The sequence below is a fragment of the Scomber japonicus genome, chromosome 13, assembly GCF_027409825.1.
Source record: "Scomber japonicus isolate fScoJap1 chromosome 13, fScoJap1.pri, whole genome shotgun sequence".
Classification (NCBI taxonomy): Eukaryota; Metazoa; Chordata; class Actinopteri; order Scombriformes; family Scombridae; genus Scomber; species Scomber japonicus.
In genome coordinates, this window is record NC_070590.1 from 28,720,061 (window position 1) to 28,743,447 (window position 23,387).

Sequence of the window (23,387 nt, forward strand, 5' to 3'; positions counted from 1 at the left end):
AAAACAAAAAAAGGAGAATGTTAAAACACTACAGCACCCTGCTTTTACTCAGTAACTACAGCTGTTATCCAGTGTCCAGATCCATTCCATCTTTGATAAATAAAAATAATCTGACTTCAATGGCAAATCATGAGCAGCAGAGAATTTTGTTTATTTGGAAGCGACCACTACAGACAGCTGGTCAACATTACACGTTGAGCGATGCCGCCTCACAACAAGTGTGCGTGCATTTTTCGATTCCGCTGCCTTTTTTGACCCATGTGACTGTGAACAAGTGAGCACTCTGCAGCGAGATGAAAGCAGAGTACAGCTCCGGAATGTGTGAATCAATTTAAGAGTGAAACAGCCATTACTGCTCAGCCTGGAGGATTGATGTACATCATGGCAGGCTCAGACTCGCCGGTCTCATTGACCTGTGCAGGGACTGAACAGAGGAGTAATAACGGCACTGCATTACACTCTCCAGAGTGATAGGAACGAAATTGCAAAGTGTTTTCCATCTGCAGTACAAGTAGAGGTTTACATGGTTGATCAGAGAGAAAAAAATAATAAGCTTTGACAGTGTAACGTAGAGCAGGAACATGACTGCTAACGCTTTAAAGAAGGGAGCTGTCTGTGGTGCTGAAAGAGGTCAGTGGTAAAGGCTGAGAGTTAGGACAGTACAGCACCTGAGTGGAGCTGTCAAGCATTTCAACAAGAGTGCTTCATGATGTGCACAGAATTGCACAAAAAAATGGGATGTTATTTCCAGAAAATGAATAAATGTGAATGCAGCTTCTTTCTATCACCTTCATTCTCCTTCCTCTGCAGGATTTTCAAGGCTATACTTTAAAGCTACTTGTTGAAGTACTAAGTCTTTATAGCCACTGGATATTTAATTGACTGGACTCACTCAATGGAAGCAATGAAAATCAAATCAATACATTACTCTTGTCTCTGGGGTTTATTTTGTCTCGCTGTAGTTGTAATCCTAACCCCCCCCCCCCCCCCCCCCCTTATCTCGACCCCACGCTGCGTGAGCTTACAGTAAATGAAGCAACAGCCTCACCTTGCTGATGAAATGCTAGAACCCGAAGGCTCCCTGCAGCTTTTTCAATCAACATGAGGTGAAAAAGAAGAAATTCCAAATGCAGAGCTTCTGGATATGAACTTGTTGGACAATATAAATTGATTTAAAAAAAAATCTAAACAAATAGATTGTGTAAAGAATAGGCCTTAACAGTATCTTGGCTGATTTTTTTTTCAGCATAGTGTGGGTGACACTGTTGCATGATGTTGCAATAATACTGTGAGGGATTGACACATATATCATAAAATCACACCAATAACGTCACATTCAGCATCAGATCTTTAGTTTGGCTACATACGCAACACAAGCAAGGAGATGCATGTAGATAACTAAACAAGTGAGGTACTCATTTAAAATAAACCCATCAGATTAGGAATGGAATCAACTGACACATCCTCTCTAAGGCACTTCCTGTGACACATTCCTCCACTTACATCCAACAACACTACACATCAACTGCCTCTAAAATCTCACCAGGACCTCTCTGCTATCACTTTGACCACTGTGATTATTGTCGTTGTTACATGACATCGGACATTCCCGACAGCACTTGAAGGCAACATAAATCCCCTTCTATGTCCAGTAAGCCTCTGAGGGCGCAGAGGAGGGGAAAGGTCAGCACAGACAATCTCCCATCTTGAGGAAGTGCTGCTCAACTCGTTCCTCTGCTCACTATTTAGCCTTCAATCTGTCTTCTTTCCTTTTTTTTTCTTTCTCTCAACATCGTCCCTGTCTCATTCCTCCATCGCTCTTCTCTCTTTCATGAAACACACTTTTTTTAAAATTCTCCTCCACCTTTAGTTCTGCACCGTCACACAACAATTAAAAGCGCTATGGTTAAGTCTGTGGTTAACAGCTGCTCAAAGATTAGCGGAGTATCGCTTCTGAATTGAGTGTTTTCTACTGACTAATCCTTCGAAATCCAACCCCACTTTTCTCTCCCCTCTTCTTTTATTTAACGGCTTGAACATGATAAAACAGACAACACTTCAGTCATGTTTCTGTGTGTCAGCCCGCAGGCAGAGCGGGGAGAGAGGGGGGGGGGGGTCACAAACAGCGTAGTCAATAAAAAAGAAGGGGAAGAAATGTGTTGACTCACCTGAGAAGGACTGTCTCTCCTTGTCGGACGGTGATATTGTCCATCACTCTGTTATCAGAGTCTCCTTGGCTGTGGACCGGCAACCCTGCAGGCATAAGAAGCAAAATCCTCAGAGAGACAAGAACTGTGCATTTGGAAAAAGCCTCAAAGTATCCCCGGACAGACATCGTCTTCAGCTTTCAGTGGTGTAGAAAAAAATCAAATTAAAAAAAATCTTAACATTAAAAAAAAAAATCCCACTGGTAGAAAATGAGTCGGCTTTTCAAGCACGTAAAACGGTTCCCAGTGGAGATTATTTAGACCCTGTTAATCCAGATCTGGTGTCCAGGTATCCGCGGTGTGTCGGGGAAGAGACACTCGACCCTGTCTGTCTGTGTGCACGGTCAAACATCCACTGTTTGTTGTTTTCTAACAGGAAAAGAAAAAGAATCCCTCCTCACTGACAACACTGCTGCTGCTACTGCTTGTCTTATTCCTTCACCAAGTCTTTTTTCTTTGACATAATAAGTAAAGGAGCAGCGGGAAAACACGTTCCGAACTATTAAAACATCTCGTCCGATGTTTTCAAAACGCCTAAACAAGAGAACAAGTTAAAGACGCGCGACTCATTTTCAAAATAAAAGAGAGAGATGCCAAGTTTGCGATTCACATAGACTGTCAGTGAGTTGTCTCTCTGTGTGTGTATGTGTGTATGTATGTGTGTGTGTGTGTGTGCTCTGTGTTATGAGTCCTCTCTGTGTCGCTACGTCACAGACGGACAGTTGGGTAAGTCGTGAAAGCAACATGGATCTGCATCAAATATTCTCTCCTGAGAAACAACACAACACCCTATAAATCCTGCAGCCAGTGAAGAGACTTCACTGTGTTGACTGTGATTGTTGTGGATTATGTGGAATTTAACCATGGCTCTGATACTTTAGCAATGACTATAGTTATTGTTTACAGTGCTCATATATGGTATAAGGGTCAGTGATAAATAAGTGTTGGCAAAATATATTAAAACTAGTTATAAAAGCAGCATCAGGTTTGTTAAAATGTACATTTACTATTTATGTCATGTTTATATCATTTAAATGACATTTGCACCATTTTTTACCAAAAGTAAGACTGAATGCTCCTGAAAATGTCAAATGGTGTAACCACAAAAGAATGAAGAATATTAAATATTTTATCCACCTACAGTGTATTTAAGTGTACTTATAATGACCTCATTTGAAATAGTTTCTGATCTCCATGATTCTCCAGATCAAATGTAATATTTAGAACAATAGTATTCCATTAGCTTTATTTAATATAAAAGTTATAATGTAAGATCATGCCAAACTAGTTGATATGATGTTTTATTGACTATTTACTGTTTTTAAACAAGTTGAATTATTTGATAGAAAGTTTTTATGGTTACACCACTTAGACATTTTTGCCATAATCCTCTAATATATTCTCTCAAAATGGATTAAAAGCAGAAGTTTGATGCTGGGTCCACAAAAAAAAGAATGTGTGCAAGTTATTCAAGTTATTTTCACATTTTAACCCTTTAAATTTAAACTAAACCACATGGACACAAAACAACGTCATTGACTCCCACATGTTCTCAAGAAAAGATGCTGCACTAAATATATTCATATAAAATATCTGCAGACAAATGCAAAAATCAACAGATAATGGCCGAGAGGCATCTATCATTGGGTTGCAACCAACAATTATTTTCATCATGATTATTTAGTGGAACACAAATGAATATAAATGATCATCACAATTTCCAAAAGGTCATGCAGATATATTTAAATGGTGTTTGTGTGCTGCAGCCCAAAACGCACAAAAATATTACATTTAGCATCTTAGACCAAGACCAAGAACACCAGAAAATACTGACACTGGAAAACTTGGAACCAGAGAATGTTTGGCATGTTTTGCTTAAAAAACAACTAAGACACTAAACACTCCACAAATGCAGTATAGAAACTGCTTCTCCATATAAACAAACACTGTGGGATTGTGTTCTTATGTCTAATGTGAAACCAGAACAATCACAGTGACTAAAACTTGAATTTATGAATGTGAATTGGTGTAGAGACTAATTATGAGTCAGAGTATGAACAGGATGTGAGGGTTAAGGTCATCTGTGACTTGTTGTAAACAAACACAAGTTAGATTTCTGCTTCTCTTTTGTTGAATGCATTTTCTTCTCAATAAAACATTTGCAAAGCTGAATATTTTCAGCATGGTCACCATGTTTACTGGCTGTAGCTGTGTGTCTCAGTGCATTACATCCACCTGTAGATCAGTGGGATAGTGTGTGTATTAGTTTATGCATGTGGACCAGACTAAACAGCAACACACTCATTTATTTAAAATATAAAGTGCTCTATGATGCTACTAAAGGTCCAAATCTCCACAGGGTAAATTTAACAACCATTAAGCAGTAAACACTTTTCTGACTTTATGACTTTACTCCACCTGAGCAGGTGCTGCGTTTTAACATTTATCCAAAACAGAACAGCCACAGCTGCTGTTCAGCAACTGTTATAGTTTTCATTTATACTCTGTCATTTTAAAGGCTTTCAGCAGCCTAGAAAAAAAACTAATCATGTGACTGTGCTGATCTGAGGTCACAAACTGACCTCATCAAACCATATGAAACAAACAAGTTCCCTGAAGGTGCAGCATATTATGGGCTGGCTAAATGTTATATTACAGACAATGACTGTAGAATATAGGGTGAGTTACGTAATGTGTCCCTCAGGTGAAGCATAAAAGCGTGTCTTTACCAGCTACTTGAAGATGAGTGTCGGTTAAATCAAAGCTACCACTGAGCCACAGAGCAGCATCACCATTAAATATCCACACTGTTCAATCAAGCCTCAAACTTTCATTCTGAGGAACAAATTACAATGCGATCAAAAGAAATAAATGTACACACGTCAAGAGGCTGCCATTCTCCAGCTTTGTCTCATCCAACGCACACCATGCATATTATGTTTTCTAATTCTCGCTATTCATTTCCAATTTCTATTCAATTTATTTCCAATCTGAAGCCATGCTGCTTGTAATGGAAGTGGCTTCTGGCCCGAAATGAATATGTGCAAAATGTTAACTGAGCGTTTCAGCATGTGTAGGCCATTGTTTAACACTTACACATTCATGTTGTGATGTCTCTCCTTTTATACTGGGGAGTTTGCAGCGTGCATTGTGCACATCAGGCCCGCTCTGGCCCTCTCAGCACAATCAGTGCTTGATTACTCTGATTTTATTTCCAGCAAATCTGTGAGGAGTCTACAGTGCATGAAGTAAGCAAAGAAAAAGACAACACTGGTGGTTTGAAAAAGGTTACAAAACTGAAACTGATTCCACTGACTGACTTTTTCTTGACACAACTGCATCATAATGGTGGTGGGTGTCAAAGTGGATGACACTGAAGCAGAAGGACAGTGTTTTGGCATGAAACCAGGTAATGTGAAGAACAGAGGTTCATGTTCCTGACCTCTTTAAACTTCTGTTCATTCTAAAATAACTACCGATGTTCACCAAAAAAACACACACAACATCAGCACCATCACCATCACCCATTTCTCTTTATAAATAAAAGCAGTCCCATTGTGCAGAAAGGAGGCCTCAGTTGTTGTTTTTTCAGGCTCTACAGAAATACAACACAAGGCTTGAGCCATTCTCCTGATGTTGATAATTATCGTTGCTGTTGAAAAAGCTAGTATGTCCAAAATGAAATGTGGAGTAACAAGGTTTTCACCCAGTAGCAGGATTAAGAAAAGTCTCAATTTAACAGTTGGGCATAGGGGCCACCAGGGGTTTTTGAGCCCAATGAAAAGATACTGGGCCCCAACACCAACCAACACCAACCACCACCAACCAACATCAACCAACACCAACCAACACCAAACACCACCAACCAACATCAACCAACACCAACCAACACCAACCAACACCAACCAACACCAACCACCACCAACCAACATCAACCAACATCAACCAACATCAACCAACACCAACCAACACCAACCACCACCAACCAACATCAACCAACATCAACCAACAGCAACCAACATCAACCAACACCAACCAACACCAACCACCACCAACCAACATCAACCAACACCAACCAACACCAACCAACACCAACCAACACCAACCAACAGCAACACTGAACAACAGCTGTAACCACACATCCAGAACCTAACCAACACATTCAAAGTTTTGAATCACTCTACCTGTTCAGACCTGCAGCTCTCCTGTAGTCCAGTACTAACTCTACAATATCTACTAACACTGAGCTGTGATAATATAACAGAGTGCAGACATGCATGCAACATTTGTCCATTTCACTACTTGATGCAAGACTGACACTCTCTATAAATAAGACTCTCTTTTACTGTCTGAATTTAATCTTAATGATACAATTCTGAAATGGAAAATTATCTTAAAATTAATGAAAAGCAAAAGATAAATATAACTTGCATCACTATCTATAAAATGATATGAATAATATTTTGAACCAATAATAACCATAATAATAATAATAATAATAAAGAAAATCACTCAGCCCTCCTTCAGTTATGTGACATGTCATTCAACACAATGCATTCACCTTCTTCTTCAGTTTGCAGTAAAGATGCTTAATTACAGCTGAGTTAGTATAAAGAACCTCCTGCACTGATTAAATGTCAGCTTAAAGACGAGTGACATGCAAACACGCAGAGTTCTCTTTAGATTGTAACTAAAAAATCCACTTCAAAATCCTACATACAATTTACCTCACTAATCATCTGATGAGAAGTTCATGATCACTGATATTTCTTGTTCAGAAACGATCTCACACCAGTTCTTTGAATGTCAAATATCCCAAAAGTGTTGGATTGATCTGGAGTCTCACCTTTCTGAAGCTCTAAACGTTGCATGCTCTATTAACCTCAAATATATCATCTGTTACTAAAACTCAGGGAATAATGCTGCACAATAGCTTATTCATGTCTTTATTCATAAACACAAATTCTCAGAAACACCACCTAAATTGCACCTTTCCTGATCCTGAAACTCTAAAAAAAGAAGAAGAAGAGGTGAGAATATACATTAATTAGGGTACGAGGGGGGGGGGCTTCACCACCTACACTGGAAGTGCTAATCCAACCTTGTGCATTCTGTAAACAGGTGTAAGCCTTATATCAAGATGATGTTGTCAACAGGGAGAAAGAGACTAAAAGGTTGCCATGGCAGCCCCTGGGATTTGCACCACAGAAATGAGGTGGAGGATGTACAGTAATTGTACATTATCCCAGTTTAGTAAGCAACCTCCATAATGGATTGTGAAGTATGTGGTAATTGTCATGAGTAACAATGTGTTTGCTCAAAGCACAGTTCATCTCAATGCCTGCACCTGCCTGAAGGTTAACTTCTAGTTTCAGCATTATGCATTTCACATAGTTCAATTGTTGTAACTGGCAGAACTGTAAGAAAAAAAAGAAAAGAACATGAAGTCAATCACTCAATTTTAAAGTCAAACTTAGTTCCGCCATTCACAAGTACAAGAAAAAGAAAAAGAAAAATCAGAGGAGGGATTTCATGCAACACAAAGGTTGTCATTTATTTATTTACTATGGAAAGAGATAGGAAGGAAAAACACAGAGAATAACTCAAACAAGAGAGAGAGAGAGAGAGAGAGAGAGAGAGAGAGAGAGAGAGAGAGAGAGAGAGAGAGAGAGAGAGAGAGAGAGAGAGAGAGAGAGAACACATTTTATGGAGATGAGTCATCCAGCCTCTTCTCTTAGGGAATAGAGAGGGTATGTTTGTCAAAGAGAGGGGGAGATTTGGAGAAATTGCTTTTTAAGAGGGAAGCAATCTGGATTTGTAGTCTGGGCAATTTAAGTCTGAGAGGGTTAAATGAGGGAATTAGACTTGAAGTCGTTTTTATAGAGTTTATTGGATAATATGTGCTCTCAAATCAAAAAAAGGAATGAAATGTTTTTTGGTAACAATTAGAACTTTTGTCCGTAGATGGATGTATTAAGTTCAATATGCAAAATTAGTCGGGCCTATTCATGAACTTGAAATAATGGAAATGATGTAAAAACACTTTGTGTTGAAAGATTAGTCTGAGTGATGAGACTTAAAGAATACAGAGTTTGTTTTCTCCTAATTGAAAGTTGGATATGAAACTTTTATCATCCTTTATGGAATAACATTAAAGTGTACACTTTCTAGATAATATTCAGAAAAAATGATTGTTAGGTTCCACAATCTTGAGAGCTTAAATCTCATTTGAATTCTTGTGTCTAATAGGTATGTGTATGTTTGTCTATATATAAGTGTGTATTTATCATTATTATTATTAGTTATTATTTATAGTCTCTGTCTATCCATATTTTTATTTGCATCAGTCTGTTTTGCAGGTTTTTTGTAAAGCTACAAATTTCATACCTCAGTTGATCTATTTATTTTGTTTGCTTGTTTTTCTGTTTTCATACTTTATGGAGGCACATCCAGTCAGCTGAATGGCACTAACAGCTTCTTGGTTTTTTTATTTTTTTATTTTCTAGAACAGAGGACATCAATAGGTGGACCATGGTCCAGATCCAGACCCAGACCCCATCCTATCCAGACCTGGACCTGTAACTGATCAAATATTGAGTATTGTTAAATTTTGTCGGAGCGTCTATCTATCTATCTATCTATCTATCTATCTATCTATCTATCTATCTATCTATCTATCTATCTATCTATCTATCTATCTATCTATCTATCTATCTATCTATCTATCTATCTATCTATCTATCTATCTATCTGAATGTATCTGTATACCTTTCTATACTGCATTTGATTCAAATGCTGGTAAACTGTGATTGGTGCAAATAAATACATGACGTCACCTTTTTCTAAGTGAGTCATTTGCATTTAAATTTTAAAAGAGCCAAGTACAGAAATCTGTCATGTGCAATATCAAAACACTTTGACTGGAAACTCTGTGTCACTCATTCAAAGTTCACAACAGCTACAACATATTTTTAGTATGTTCACATAATAAGGTTTAGACAGCTGAAGCTTAGAAAAACAATGCCTTTTAAACAGTAGGCGGTCTCATGTCTGTATGGTTTAGACTAGAGCTTTATTCTCCTGCTGTTTATCAGACAGTCTAAGTGTTTGCACTGTTGAGTCATGGTGACATTCACAAGATTGAGATCTTGCTCTCTCAATGAATTCACTGCCGATGGAATAAATACAAGAACCAACTTTGGCTTATATGAAGGTTTATCCTCATATTACATTTATTGCCACTGCACCTAACACCTAACACCTACACCTATCTTGAGAAAAGAGTCAATATGGTATACCTGATATCATGTTACCCAATCGATATTTACACACTTCACCCAAGCCTTCTTCTCCCAATGTCTGCAGAAGCTCTATTTGCTCATTCAAGACGAATAAAACCTCCCAGCCAGCATGTCTATGTGGGCCCCACATGGGTTAAAATGTGGGCTACGTGGGTACTGAGTGGGCATGGGCATAAACTGGGTCCCACATGGGTTAAAATGTGGGCTGTGTGGGTACTGAGTGGGCATGGGCTTGAACTGGGCAACTGTTGTGAGTCCCACATGGTTTCAGTAACATGGGCCCCCACATGTGAAGCCCATGTGGGCTGACTGTATGAACCCCATAAGGGATGTAAGTGGGCTAAGTGGGCATAAACAGGGCAAACTGTATAGGCCCCATATTGTTTCAGAATTTGCACAACTTAAGGTCCATTCTGATCCCACTTTGACCCCATATAGGCAAACACAGGTGGGGCCACCATGGAAACTGTGGACAAACCCACTTGGGACCAATATTTGAAGCCCAAATGTAACCTTTATGGGGCCCACGTGGACATGCTGGCTGGGGTTACAATATTTAAAGCAAAGCATGGGGAGCTCCTGATAGTGGACCCTAAATAAATACAGTTACATTTGGATCAAAAAAGGTGCCTCACATTGTGACAGAAGTAATTTGGCTGGCAATGGCTGATGGATTAACTAGGACAGAGGCTGTTTTTAAGCTTTCTTGGTTTAGTCTAATTACTGTAGCTTCTCTATCTGTCAGCAGCCTCATAGTCTCCTCCGCCCATTCCCATTCATAGAATACCATGTGACTACCTCACTTTAAAAAAAAAGGGAGGGGGGGGGGGGGGGGTCAACATTCAATTATTCAGTCCTATGCTCACAACTGCTCTCACTCATTTAAACCCAGCATTCACCACTGCTTTTCAATACCTGGTATTTTGCCTCTCAGCACTTTTACTTCAATTTGTCACAGTGTACACTGCAGGTAATGAAGTCATAAAAATGTGAATCACAAGAGCTGCAATCCAAAACATATTACTGCTGGATATACAATTTGACTTTCTCAGCTTTATTATTTTTCATGATTTGCAGGGTTTTTTTTCCCTTCAATTTAAACGTCATTAAAATCCTGAAATGATCTACTTTACGTCCAGGTTTTCCTAATCTTCGGGTCGAAGTGATGAAAATACATTTTAATTAGTTTAACTACCAAGGTGGAAGTTAGTCATTTGCTCCTGTGTCTGAAAGGCCTTGAGAAGCTCTGCCAAGCCAAAGTCAAAACCATCCATTATAATTTGGAAACAACAACCTACAATCATAACTGGATGGCCTTCAAAAGCACACTGAACACATTTCTGCACAGCATTATTTAGCAGAAACCTGCACGTGTTCTCTCAACTGTGCAGTGAAATGTGAACACAAATATGTTACACTTAGTTTCCAGCAATATCATATATAGATACAATACTGTGGATTTATCAGTTGCCTCCCTCAGCTCTAAGCAGTAATGCTATGAGGCTATAAAGGAAGTTGGTGTGCTTCAGGCTTGACAGCAGCGAATCTATTTTATAGTCCGATTTCCTGAAGGAGGAGAGAATGAGATGTCACCATCCAGAACAACGAGCCTGCCGCCAGCACATTCCCGGGAAAGCTATACGGTGATGTCACTTGATTTGCTTGGAGCGCTGCAGCTCATGATGGAAGCTCCACCTCCACACAACAGACTATAAATGCCACTGCTCTGCATCGTCCTCCATCTCACCTGAAGGTTGTCTAGTAAATGAATGAGCAAAGTAAAGCCTCCATTTGATAGGAACACCTGTTTAGTCGCTCACTATCACTCACTATCAGCATTTGGATCAATGGTGATAAGTCAGTCAACTACAGGATGGCATGTCACATAAAAACTAATGAAAGAAAAGGAGGATTTTAAAGGTACTGTACGGATGCAATGGTCATTCTTATAGTATAATTAAATAATCGTGTGTACTGGTGATATTAAAGCTGCATTCATTAATAGTTTAATGTTGACAATGTATTTTTGGTGTTTTACCCTTATATATTGAATCATATATAAGAGTAAAACACCAACAAGACATTGTCAAAATTTGACCCATTATTTTGTTTGAGAGCTGTAAAAACACCTGATACACATTCATTTTAGTCAGACTTTTCCTAATGTGATTAATAGTATACAAAAATGGAAATAAAATGCATAATTTTTGTAAATGCTGTGCAGCTTATACACATTTTAGTAAATGCAAATGTACAAATTTAACCTTTGTTTATTAAACATTTTTAAAAAAGCAGCATTCAAACATGTTGTATTCATCATATTCTATAAAATGTTGTCCTGGACCATAATATAGTGATTGTGAATATATATTTTTCCATGTGATTAATCAAACATTAAGTCACGATTAATGGGGAATGTATGAATGTGAATTGGTATTTTTTTGAAGATGCATTGTATTTCCATTGTAGTTGCATTAGGAAAAGTCCAGCTAAAATAAATGTGTATATGATGTTTTTACAGCTCTGACATGTAAAAGTGGGTCCAGTTTGACCCAAAGAGTTAAAAGCATGTAGTAATAATTAGTTCATTATTCAACCTAGTTTCATGGGACCGGTTGACATAACTAAGTTCAGTAAATATGATGTTCTGTTTCTTAGAGTGTGGATCAAATGACTACTGCTATTTAAATCAAGCAACTGTCTGTCAACAAGTGTGCCACATAAACTTTAATGGATCCTCCATTTCTATCAAGAGAAGAAAAACAACAACAACAACAACAGAAACTAAACTGTATGAATGCAGCTTTATCTTTGCCTTTAATAAATGATCAATTACAACCTGTGAGTGTTGAACTATAAAAAGGAGATGAAACAGAGAAATGTCTTTGGAGAGGTGCTGCATAGATGTTTTCAATATTTAAAAGTAGTGAAAGGTCAAGCACCAGACTTCTAGTAGCACTATTGAGCTTTTTTTATCAGCAGGCCTGGTTGTTTGTCTCCTCATGACATGATGACATAGACTGCAAACTCCAGTATTCACTTTCAAAGTCTTGTGCTTTGTGCTCTCAACCATGCAGCCAGTGTGACTGCAGGCATTATACAGATGTCTGGCTCTCCTGGCCTGAACACAACAGTTGCCAGCATATTATGCATATCTGGCAAAGCAAAATTAGAAATATTTAAAACACATTTTGTAAGAGCGGCTTTAAAGCTGACAATGACAAATACACAGTGAGATGTGACAAGTGTGTCTGTGGTAGCTGCGCTCCAAAGTAATGGAACGATAACTGTGCGGTAAACAAAGACCACAAAGAGAGAGACAGACAACACAAGAGAAAACAAGAGCCCGTCTACTTGATGATGATGTCAAGTTAAAGTAATGGTAATCATGCAGGCCTAATTGGGTGGTGTGAATCAGAGGACCACAGGGAGATGCTGGGTGAAGACAGTCACTGACTCTCTTGCTTGAAATACTGTCAAGCTGTCTTTGAGCGGAGTGCTTAACCTACAATTATTCTACTGGAATGGGCTGTATTTTCCAAAACACAAGATTCCTGATGCACCTGAAGGCAACAATGGCATTTTAAATGTTAATAGGATTGAATGGCGGTGAAAACGACTGACATGAAGAGCATAAGGTGAGAAAGACTGACAGATGAATGTCATGAATACATCGTGTGTCATGATGTCACCGCTCATCAGTTCTCTATAGGGCTGACTTGCTAATCATCGTAATTAGTTTAATGACCACTATTAAGCAATCCCTCACACATGTCAATCAAACTGTGGTGGCAAATAAAAGAGAATTCTCAACATAGGACAAGTGATGAGTTCAGTGTGATGCACAGCTATTGAATCCATTAGTGGGTGTCATGGAAATTAGCCAGACTGACCACTTTTCAGCATTTAACAGTATTTACAGCAGGTGTAGGTGATGTAGGTGATGTATGTGATAATACTATATGGTTTCAATTCAACATGATTGACCCTGATTCTACACCCTTGCAGTATGTACCGGGTCCATTTTGAGTAAAACATTTAAACATATTTCCATTTTTGTGTATTTTGGACCACTTTAGGAAAAGTCATCACATTTCAGATTAAAGGAACAAAATTTGGGGAGTTTTCACAGCTGTCACATTTGACCCGAACAGTATGTAAAGGATAAAGAACATGACACACTATTTTTTAAATGTTGGCTGATACATTTATGACTGCCAAATACTTGCTGGTTCACATCCTTAGATTAATTGATTTGATAAAATAAAATAAAATGCACAAAAAATGTACAGCAAAACACAAAGTGGTGCTTTAAAGTAACAGACAAGACAATGATGCTGAACATGCATATGTAGCATATAAAGCTAAAACATAGTAAAAGCTTCAACTGACTCTTAATAAGACAATAAAAACTTGTGCTGCTACCTGCAGCTGAAAATTAGCACCATGTCCTTTTTTTTTTGCAATATGGTGAGTCAGTCACAGCCACCCTCACTGGAAGAAGGTGATTCATTTTTATACGGGTTAACAATCTCAACCCAGGCTACTTTTAAAAGCACGTCACTGCATATGGAGTTTGTGCTGTAGTGATGTAGTAGTGATCATGTTCAAAAATGGTTAAATATGTCATCAGTGATCTTTCTCTGACCTTCTATTGACTCCTGTTTAATGATTCTGACCCCTTCCAAGTAGATGATGTTATGGTCTGGTGATAATAGACATCTGAGGCTTGAATTAAGATTAGCTTGTTAAGAAAAACAACTGGCAATGTTTTTTAAGAAGCACAATAGAGGGAAGGTTGAACACTTTTATTTGCAGTTAGCTGTGTGTTTAAGCCACACATTTCTGAACAGGACTTTGTTACATGAATCACTAGTTAGGGTTATGAAAAGATCCTGGTTTCAGCTGAATGTTAACTCATGTTCTTTCTCAAACTTCAAGTCAATTCTTCAATATCAAACCAAATTCTGCCATATTTTTCCCTGAACTTTAACCAAATTCTTTAAGTACCTAAACATGACCAATAAAACATGAATCATGCTTTAGTTGCTACAAGCACAGACTGTTAACTGAATGAAATGCATTGCCTGTGAACATTTCTTTCATATGCTGCTGTTGTATGTAGAAGTCATTTCTGGGAGGAGAGATGCATACTGCATCTAGTATAGTTGATTATATCTGGATAACTGCATTACATGATTCAGATATGGAGTGGGGAAATGCAGGATGAGATTGTACAGGAATGATAAGGTGGACAATAAAGGGAGCTGAAGGTCCAATAAAGATTGCTTCTTTATTGGGCAACACTATATTTCCAATGACAAGGACAAACGAAAAGAACTGCAACAAACCCAAAGCAGGATGTGTGAACAACACAGATAACAGAGTCCATTGTGAGGAAAACTAACTTTTGAAACTAAGTTGAAGCTAAGACAGGAGACTAGGAGTTGTTAGCACCAGGAACATTCCCGACTATCCCCACCTGTGACCTGAACCTTGAAGCACCCACAACAGAAAATGTGAAGAAATCATACACTTTTTTTAGAAAGTCTACTATACGGCTACTATTGCATTATATCAGATCACCCACTTGCTAATCTTCTGGGAGAAAATGCTAGACAAGCTATGGCAGTATCCATTGCTGACAGGTATTTCATGCCACAGGTTTAGAATAAGACGCCCAGAGGAATATGCTAACACTTTGAGAAAACTGGCAAAATCATGTGAATTTGGCACAACAGAATGTGACATATTGAGAAATCAAATTAGTGGAAAAGTGTGCAGTGAACAAACAGTGGGACAAACTTTAATTCAGGAGGAAGAGCTAACGTTAGAGAGACTTTTTGAAGCAGTATACGTCATGTTGATAGCAGCAGAACTAGAGACAATCAGAAGAACTTCACTAGTAATGCAAGTGCTGCTCACGCAAAACGAGGGAGCGCTAGAGGCAGAAGTGCAGATGAAGAACACAGAAACAGCGACGCCATGTGTTACAGATGTGTAATAGCAACTGATAAAACAGATGAACATGGAGCCAAAACTCAGGTTCTGATATTATACACGTGACAGATCCACAAGGTATAGAAACAATTAACACAACTGGTCAAAATATCAAGATGGTGATATATACGGGAGGTGAAGAAACCTAAAAGAAGAACATATGTAAAAGTGTATGCACACATAGCTGAATTGAAACAGACTAAGAAGAGATTATACTCTTACAACCAGAACACTCCCTTACAGTGAAAAACACAACAGACATGACAAGACAATGCTATAGAAGGAAGTGCTATGTTATTAAAGGAAATGTAGAAGCACTGATGGGCAGAAGGTCAAGCTTTGCATTAAAGACAGAGGAAATGTAAATAAAGTGGATGGGACATATAGTCCTGGAGAAAATCTAAGTGTAAGACGGATAGATTCAGTCACTCTTTAAATGACTAGGACAGACTAATGATTACAGTCACAGATTAATAGTCGATGAGAAAGTCCCACGGGTAGCTCAGAGTCTGAGGACAGTCTCAGAGACAGACTTATCTAATGATAGCAGCTGTAAACCAGGAACTGGACTAAATTGCTTGATGGTATCATCAAAGAGGTAAATGAAGGATCTCAGTGGATTACTGATATTCTATTTACAACCAAAGAAAGACACAAAAGAAGTGAAACGTCCGTAGACAATATACTACAAGCTGTGCAAGTAGTGGAAGTATTTGCTCAACTAGATGCACGAAAAGGATTCTGACAAGTAGAGTTAGTCCACAATCAAGTCACCTGACTACTTTTGTCACACACAGAGGGTTTCACGTTCCTTTTGGACTGTCAAGAGCCTATCAGACTGCTATTGAGTCGATGCAAGCAGGGATGCCAGATGTCATTTTCTACATGGAGGACGTGCTAGTACATGCTGAAAATGAAGAAGAACTGGAACATAGACTGAGTATTTCCAAAATCCAAGGACAGAAGTTTAACCCTCAATGGAGATAAACGAACAGCCGATTGAGATGCTAGGACATTTGATCTCAGGTGAAGGAATAAAACCTGACCCCCGAAAATTGGAAGCAAACCTGTTCATTGGCAGTGGCACGCAAATATCTCAGAACCACTCAGGAAATTAACATGGAGAAGACAATAGTGGGAGTGGACGTCAAAGACAGAACCATGTAGTTTTGTCGATTATATCACAATGACTGGAAAACGTGATTTAGATTTAGGACGGGAGAATGAATGATGAAAGTGTACAGGAATGAAAAGGTGGACAATAATGTGAGTTGAAATATAGAGTGCTTCTGTATTTGACAGCACTACAGTATAATAGCAGCTTTTGTGTATGGCAGACTGACAGTTAAGTGTTGTCTGCCTTTTTATTCAATCCCTGTCTGCCTTCAGATATGCCTCTTCTTGAGTAAACAGCATCTTTTTGTCATAAATGTTGATTTAATTAGCTTACGATGCGTCACAGACAGCAGGATGTTTCCTTTTTTTAATGTTCCAACCATTTTTCTCCCAACAAACCCATCAATTAGGATTGTATATAACAAATATCCGCTTTATTTTCTCTGCCAGTCTGACAGAACAATGATTCACACTCATACTGTAGTTATAGAACAGGTCTGCCTTGCAATCTTTTCAAATAGCACATTACCATAGAGAGCTAAACTAGCTGAACACCCTATAGACAACATTGTCATTGGTTGCCAGTGGAAGTAGTTGTCTAGAATAAAACTCTGGGAAGATGACAGGAACAAACTAAATGAAGCATTACACAGCAACATGCAGCACCCCTCATTTACAGTGTCATATTTATTTGGGTGCCACTGGCCAGATGTGCATGAAATGGATTGTACGGGCGTTCTTGACAGTGAGTTAAACAGTTATCTCTGCTGATCTGAGCTGTGATCTCTTTTGATGACTTCCAGATGGTCATCCTCCATCTTTAAGACTCTCTTTGTCCACAAGGGAACCTCAGGTAATGAGGTCTTATTCATAGGCATTAATGAAATATCACATTGCAGACTGGAGGTAGCAATGTGGCGTGTGTGTGGGGGGTGGGGGGTGGGTCTCAGCGAGGAACCTACTGTGGTGAAACAGAGAATACTTCTGGTGATGATTTAAAGTGTAAGGTACATCAATTCACACATTAATCACACACAGTTCTCCCAGTGTAGAATTAAGCTCACAGTATAATTGGATCTCAAGAGGGCCTGGTGAAAAAAAATAAATGTGAAGGTGTTTTTCTGAGATTTCCCAATTGTACGCAAATGATTGCATGTCCAAGTAATTGTGCTGGAGTACTTGCAGATGTGCAGACAGGAAGCACTTGACACAGGGGTTTTGGGCTCTTGGAGAAAAACAATAATTAAGCATGAACAAACAGTGGTGATAACAGCTGTGGGACAGCCACTGTGGTTGAGTGGATGTGAGGACGGGTGGTTGTGGTCTAGGGAAAAGCTTCCAATTGGCACCAAATCAGAGTCAGAGGACTATCGCTCATGCTATGCTCCACCCTTCATTCCCTAACACTCACCAAGACCAAGCATTTGCCAAGATCTTAATCATGGTGGGCTCAAGCAATCAATACCAAAGTGGCTCCTTTAGGTGTATGACATCCCAGAGTGGAAGTGACCATTACTTTCTAATAAAGAGATTAATGTCAGCAAAGTCATCTTCATCACCCCTCAGCAATGACTTTCAGACTGCAAGGCGTGTTGAGTGCACTTTGCGGTGACACATCCTCAGCTATCAGTCCCTGCTTCCCTCAACCAAAGGCAGAAAAACACATTCCATTCAGCTGTTCTTTTCTTTCAAGCATCTCATTTTGCCATTTGCCTCAGTATGGGAGCCATGTGGGGAAATGAAAAGTATTTAAAGGCCATATATCATACAGCAGCAAATCCATGTAAACAACTAGATGTAGTCACCCAGAGCAAAGTTAAAAAATCTCGCCTCAGGCAATGGACTTCCTAATTCACACAGGTCAAAGCAATATAAGGCATAAACGCGCAATATGAAAAAAAAAAGCACTTCACCCTCAAATGTCTTAATAATCTGGAGAGCTGGGGAGCCGCTCAGTAATTATTAATGACAATGGTATGGGCTTGTTTGTTTATTCATCTCAGCACTTTTTTCATTCACTCACACACACACAACAGCTGTTTTAAACGAGCTGCCCCACCCCGCCCCCACAGCTCACGCACTAACTCTGCTTCCCTTGAGTAGAGGCACTTTAATAAACACATTTTTTGCTGCTCTTTGGAGTTTCTTCAGTAAAGCTTTATAAAAGTGTCAGCTTAAGGCGGGAATGTGCACACATCTAATTATTATGTGGTTATATTCTTTTTGTTGACAAAATCAAGCCTCTATGAGCTCTCCTACGGGAATGGAAAAAGGAGCTTACTGTGACTAATAATACATTAACCAAAGAAATATGCAAAGCCTCTTGGCCACCCAAACTTTTTTTTTTTTTAGGCAGAGGGTTTTCATGCATATTCAAGAAGAAAATGTTATTGAAATGTGTGTGGAAAATTACTGTAGGAGCTGTGACTTTAAAATATTGCATGCTTTTGGTTATAATATAATAAGACTCTGTAGTGTGTTAGCATATAGAGCCAGAAGTGCGGGATTAATCAATGACATGGTTTATTACAGTTTGGAGATATTCTCTTATTAGTTTTGTGAATGTGGATGTGCTTAAAGGATAATTCTGCTTTATTACCAATTGGGTCTTTTTCATAGTTTTGCCCATCATTCCCAGCAGTTATGATGAGATGGTTATACTGATAGTACATTATCTGAACCACCAATAAAGAGCGTACCTTAAATGCTGGTTATAATATCTCATTGCACAGGAAAACTGAATATAATTATGGTTGCACAAGTAAGGCATGGTTAGTCCAAGCTGGTCCATTAAACTATGACGGACAACTTCAATTCAAATTTACAGTTTGCCTTTGTTTTTTCTTCAAAATCACTTCTAGCCTCAGGGCTGGTTTACAATCTATAGGATTGTCTGGCTGCTCTGTTTTCTTGCTTTGTCAGACTTCTGAACAATGTTTCTGTATTCACAAAACTATGATCAAGCCAAATGAGCTCTAACTTTATTATTTTATAAGCACTACATAAACAATTAACACATGATGTCAAACACACTGTAATTACATGGAAAACCGATGTAAGGACATTATAATTAGGTCTTCATTCATGCCTTTGTTAACAATGATGACTTTGTTAACAATTAACTTCTTGAAGCATTAAGAACCAAGGCTGCAGTGGTACCTCCAGAGGCCCCTGGGTGCTAAAGGTCAACAACTTTTATTTTATTCTGATTGGATAACACTGCTGTAAGGCAGAAACCTTAATCCATATTTTGTTTTGGACAAACTAGGTTTCTGACAGTGACCATAATTATCAACATAAAGAGAATGGGTGAAGCCTCGTGTCATATTTAAAAAACCCAAAATAAAACAAATAAAAAAACATACTAACAAACAAACACACACACTTTTTTTCCTCCCATCATTTAATTATAAGCCAGGATACTGTATAAAAACCTCATAACTGTTCATTAATAACCAAAAATAAATACATAAATAAACCTTTCATCCAACACACACTTGCTTGATTAATATTCTTAATTTAACAATGTTACAGTGTGTCTATGATTGCATCACATGGTGCTACACTACCAAACACATATATATTAATTATTTACACATCACTAATGCCTGCTTATATGAGGAGTTATAATTGTTGATAAATGTATTTAAACCTGAGTATCACGTTTTTGCACCAGCCTCGACTGAAACTGATCAAATACTGTGACCTTGACTCTCGTTCATATAACACACTGTGTGCTATTAATGCCTGCCTCTCCCATGATATATTTGATTGTTTATCTTGTGCAGCATCACACTGAGGACTGGGTCAGCATCCCTGGAAGCTGCTGTCCAGTTGCAGCAGAAATGATGAACTGCAAATGCAATGTGCCATCAAAACAAAACTAAATAAATAGACCTAAACTCTTGACCTCTTGATCCAATACAGAGAGTGTAATGCTTCACAGAAACATTGGATGATGTAACATCAGCCCAGGCAGTCTCATAGTCAACTGTGCTGTGTCGAGCATTCGACCTGCATGAGCGAATAACGCATTATGCAAAAGCTCATACATTACAGTGAAACTGAGGAAAACAACAAGCCCTACAATGTTTCTTTCATATCATTATATCATAGCATTGTATATCATATATTTAAAAAATGCAACACCATCAATGTGCTGAACCTGCAATTTCATGTCATCGGTCAATTTAACCAAATCCTTCTCTCACCTTCCTCATCAAGTCTTTTTAGACTTTACTGGTAAAGGTGGGGACAAGCACAAGAAGAGTGCAGTGTGGATGTCCTTGTTGAAAGCTGCCCTGCAAATGACTATTTCTTCCACTCTGTTAGGCAGGGTACACAACAGGGTCTTCTTAAAGAAATATGGTGTATTGGCTCAGGTGTGATGATTTCTCCTCATTTGAGTAATTGGGCAGGTTTCCACTAGTCACTAGTTATGATGAGATTATTTTTAATGGCAATTTCAATATCCATGTGAATAAGAAGACTGTTGTCAAAGTAATAAAGTTTCTTCATATGTTGGACAGTGAACACAGCATGTTACTGAGTCTACTTACAACCTTGGTAACACTCTTAACTTAGTCCTCTCCAGAGGAATACATGTCACTGATCTATTGGTGAATGATAGTTAAGAGTTAAATACCAAGTAATTTATCCTGAAACTATAATTAAGTGCAGCACCTGGACACTAAAGCAGATTAGATTATTATTTTAATGACATGATGAATGCCCTCAACATTAAATGCGATGTTGTGCTTAACAGTTTAGCTCCTGTAATAATTTAAAAAGAAGGAAAACTAAGCTACAAGTTCACTGTGTCATTCTAAATGAAAACTACTACTTACTGAAACTTGGTTCCTTGCTATTTCCCTGTGTATGCTTCCATTAGGTAACATCAGTAGTCAATATAATGTTCATTTCTACCGATATGCAGATGATACCCTTTTTAGTTAGTTTGGGAGCTTGGCTCACCAGACCAGATCACAAGTCAAAAGTCTAGCTGTCACTTTAGATTTGGATTTAAGTTTGAACCCAGTAATGGTAAAATGACCCAGACAGTTTCTTCTACCTGAGAGAGACATTTCCAAATATTAACAGCACAGAATTCTGAGAAACATATACATGCTTTTATCACTAGTAATTAACACAGTGCAATTTCATTACATTTAACTCATTAAAAAAACAAGAAATATTATTACTCATAGAAAATTCTGAACAAATCACTCCTGCTTTAGCTGAACCAGCTCCCTATTTATTTTAGAATTGATTTTAAGGTCCTTTTTAATTACATAAAAAGCTCTTAATGGCATAGAACCTTCACACATCTCTGACTTTTTAATATCCTATCAAACACAAAAAGCCCCTAGATCTTCCAAAGCTGTTCTCTTGATCATGCCCAGAGCACTTTACAAATAAAGCAGGGAGGCAGCTTGCTTTTATGTATTATACACCAACACTGTGGAACACCCTGCCCATGTGTATCAAACAGGCAAGCTCTGTGGACATTAAACAAAGGAAATTACCTATAGAGGAAGCTGTCAAATAACCCATTTTTATCCTTAGCTTTTTAACCTTTTTTTAATTAAATTGTATTGTGTTGAATTTATTTGCTCTTTGACCTGCTTTTTATGTATGGGGGATGCTATATAAAAAAAAAGTTTATTAGCATTGCTATCATGTTGCCTTTACACCTCTAGGTCAAGGTTATGGATTCATTGGTGCCTCGTGACTTGGATTAGAACTCTGGACTGTCTTTTCTGCCCCGGCTTGGATAGTCACAGAGACGTTTCGGTACGCTGGTGAGAGCTAGAAAAAACATGAACACATGTGCTCAAACAGCAGCGACAAACTCTACAAACCACTGTGTACACTGGACGTAAAAAGAAAAAGAAGTGCCAAACGAGAAACTGGAAACGAGATGATAGTAGGAGCATGGCAGCAGCCCTATAGACCACACACACGCACGCACACACACACACACACACACGCACACACACACACAACCTGGACACTTCTAGGTTGGCCATCAATTCTGCTCTCCTATCTAAAGATGATTCAGCTGCTGTGTTACTTGCATCTTGTGCCATGGCAGAGGGGTCATTGAGATTAAATGCCAACCTCAGACCTGTCTCTTAGTTGATGAGGCCTGTCAAGGCAGTAGGACAGTGAGAGATTGTGCCGAAATAAGGAGCACAAGTGTGTCAGATCCCCTCAGCCTGCCAACAGATACTGTGGCTTTGTAATGTGTTCAGGGCAGATATTATACCAGCCCATTAGCTGTTGCAACATGCTGGACATAGGTGCTCACTGCTCAGTAGGATTAAGTGGTTCATTAAATTAGAGTTATGGTGGATAAGGGGCTTTAAATCAACAAGTGGATTTAATCAAAACCCTATTGGTGTGCTATATTATCAGCTCTGACTTGTATCCACAGTGAAAAGTGGCAACTTGGGTTTATTTCATAATACAAAAAAATGTATTTTTTTCCTTTGTGGTAAATAACAAACCACCCCTACAACTGTATTTAGGGTTAGGATTAAGTTTTAGGTAGAAATGCCATGTGTACATATCAGTAAATGTATAATATATATACTTATGTATAAAGTAAATACTAATTTGCAGGCACAGGCCAAGGTACCCTCACATATTTAAAAGGACAATCCCAGTATGATATGGTGAAAACATTGTTATTGCTCAACTAAAATAGCTTAATTCACCAGTGACACAAGACTGATTACATGTTGAAATCTGGGGCACAGCT

The 23,387-nt window shown here is 38.5% G+C and overlaps 1 protein-coding gene across 3 annotated transcripts in view; it reads right to left on the reverse strand.

Moving 5' to 3' along the window:
* ntm (neurotrimin) overlaps positions 1-23,387 on the reverse strand; it is a 476,954-nt gene that overhangs the window by 148,274 nt on the left and 305,293 nt on the right. For 2 of the 3 annotated variants that reach the window (XM_053331508.1, XM_053331506.1), the window contains exon 1: positions 2,169-2,335. In XM_053331508.1, coding sequence (XP_053187483.1) covers positions 2,169-2,335 — 167 coding nt within the window. Of the gene's footprint in view, positions 1-2,168; positions 2,336-23,387 lie in introns of those variants that run through there. The other variant, XM_053331507.1, reaches the window with a different exon arrangement.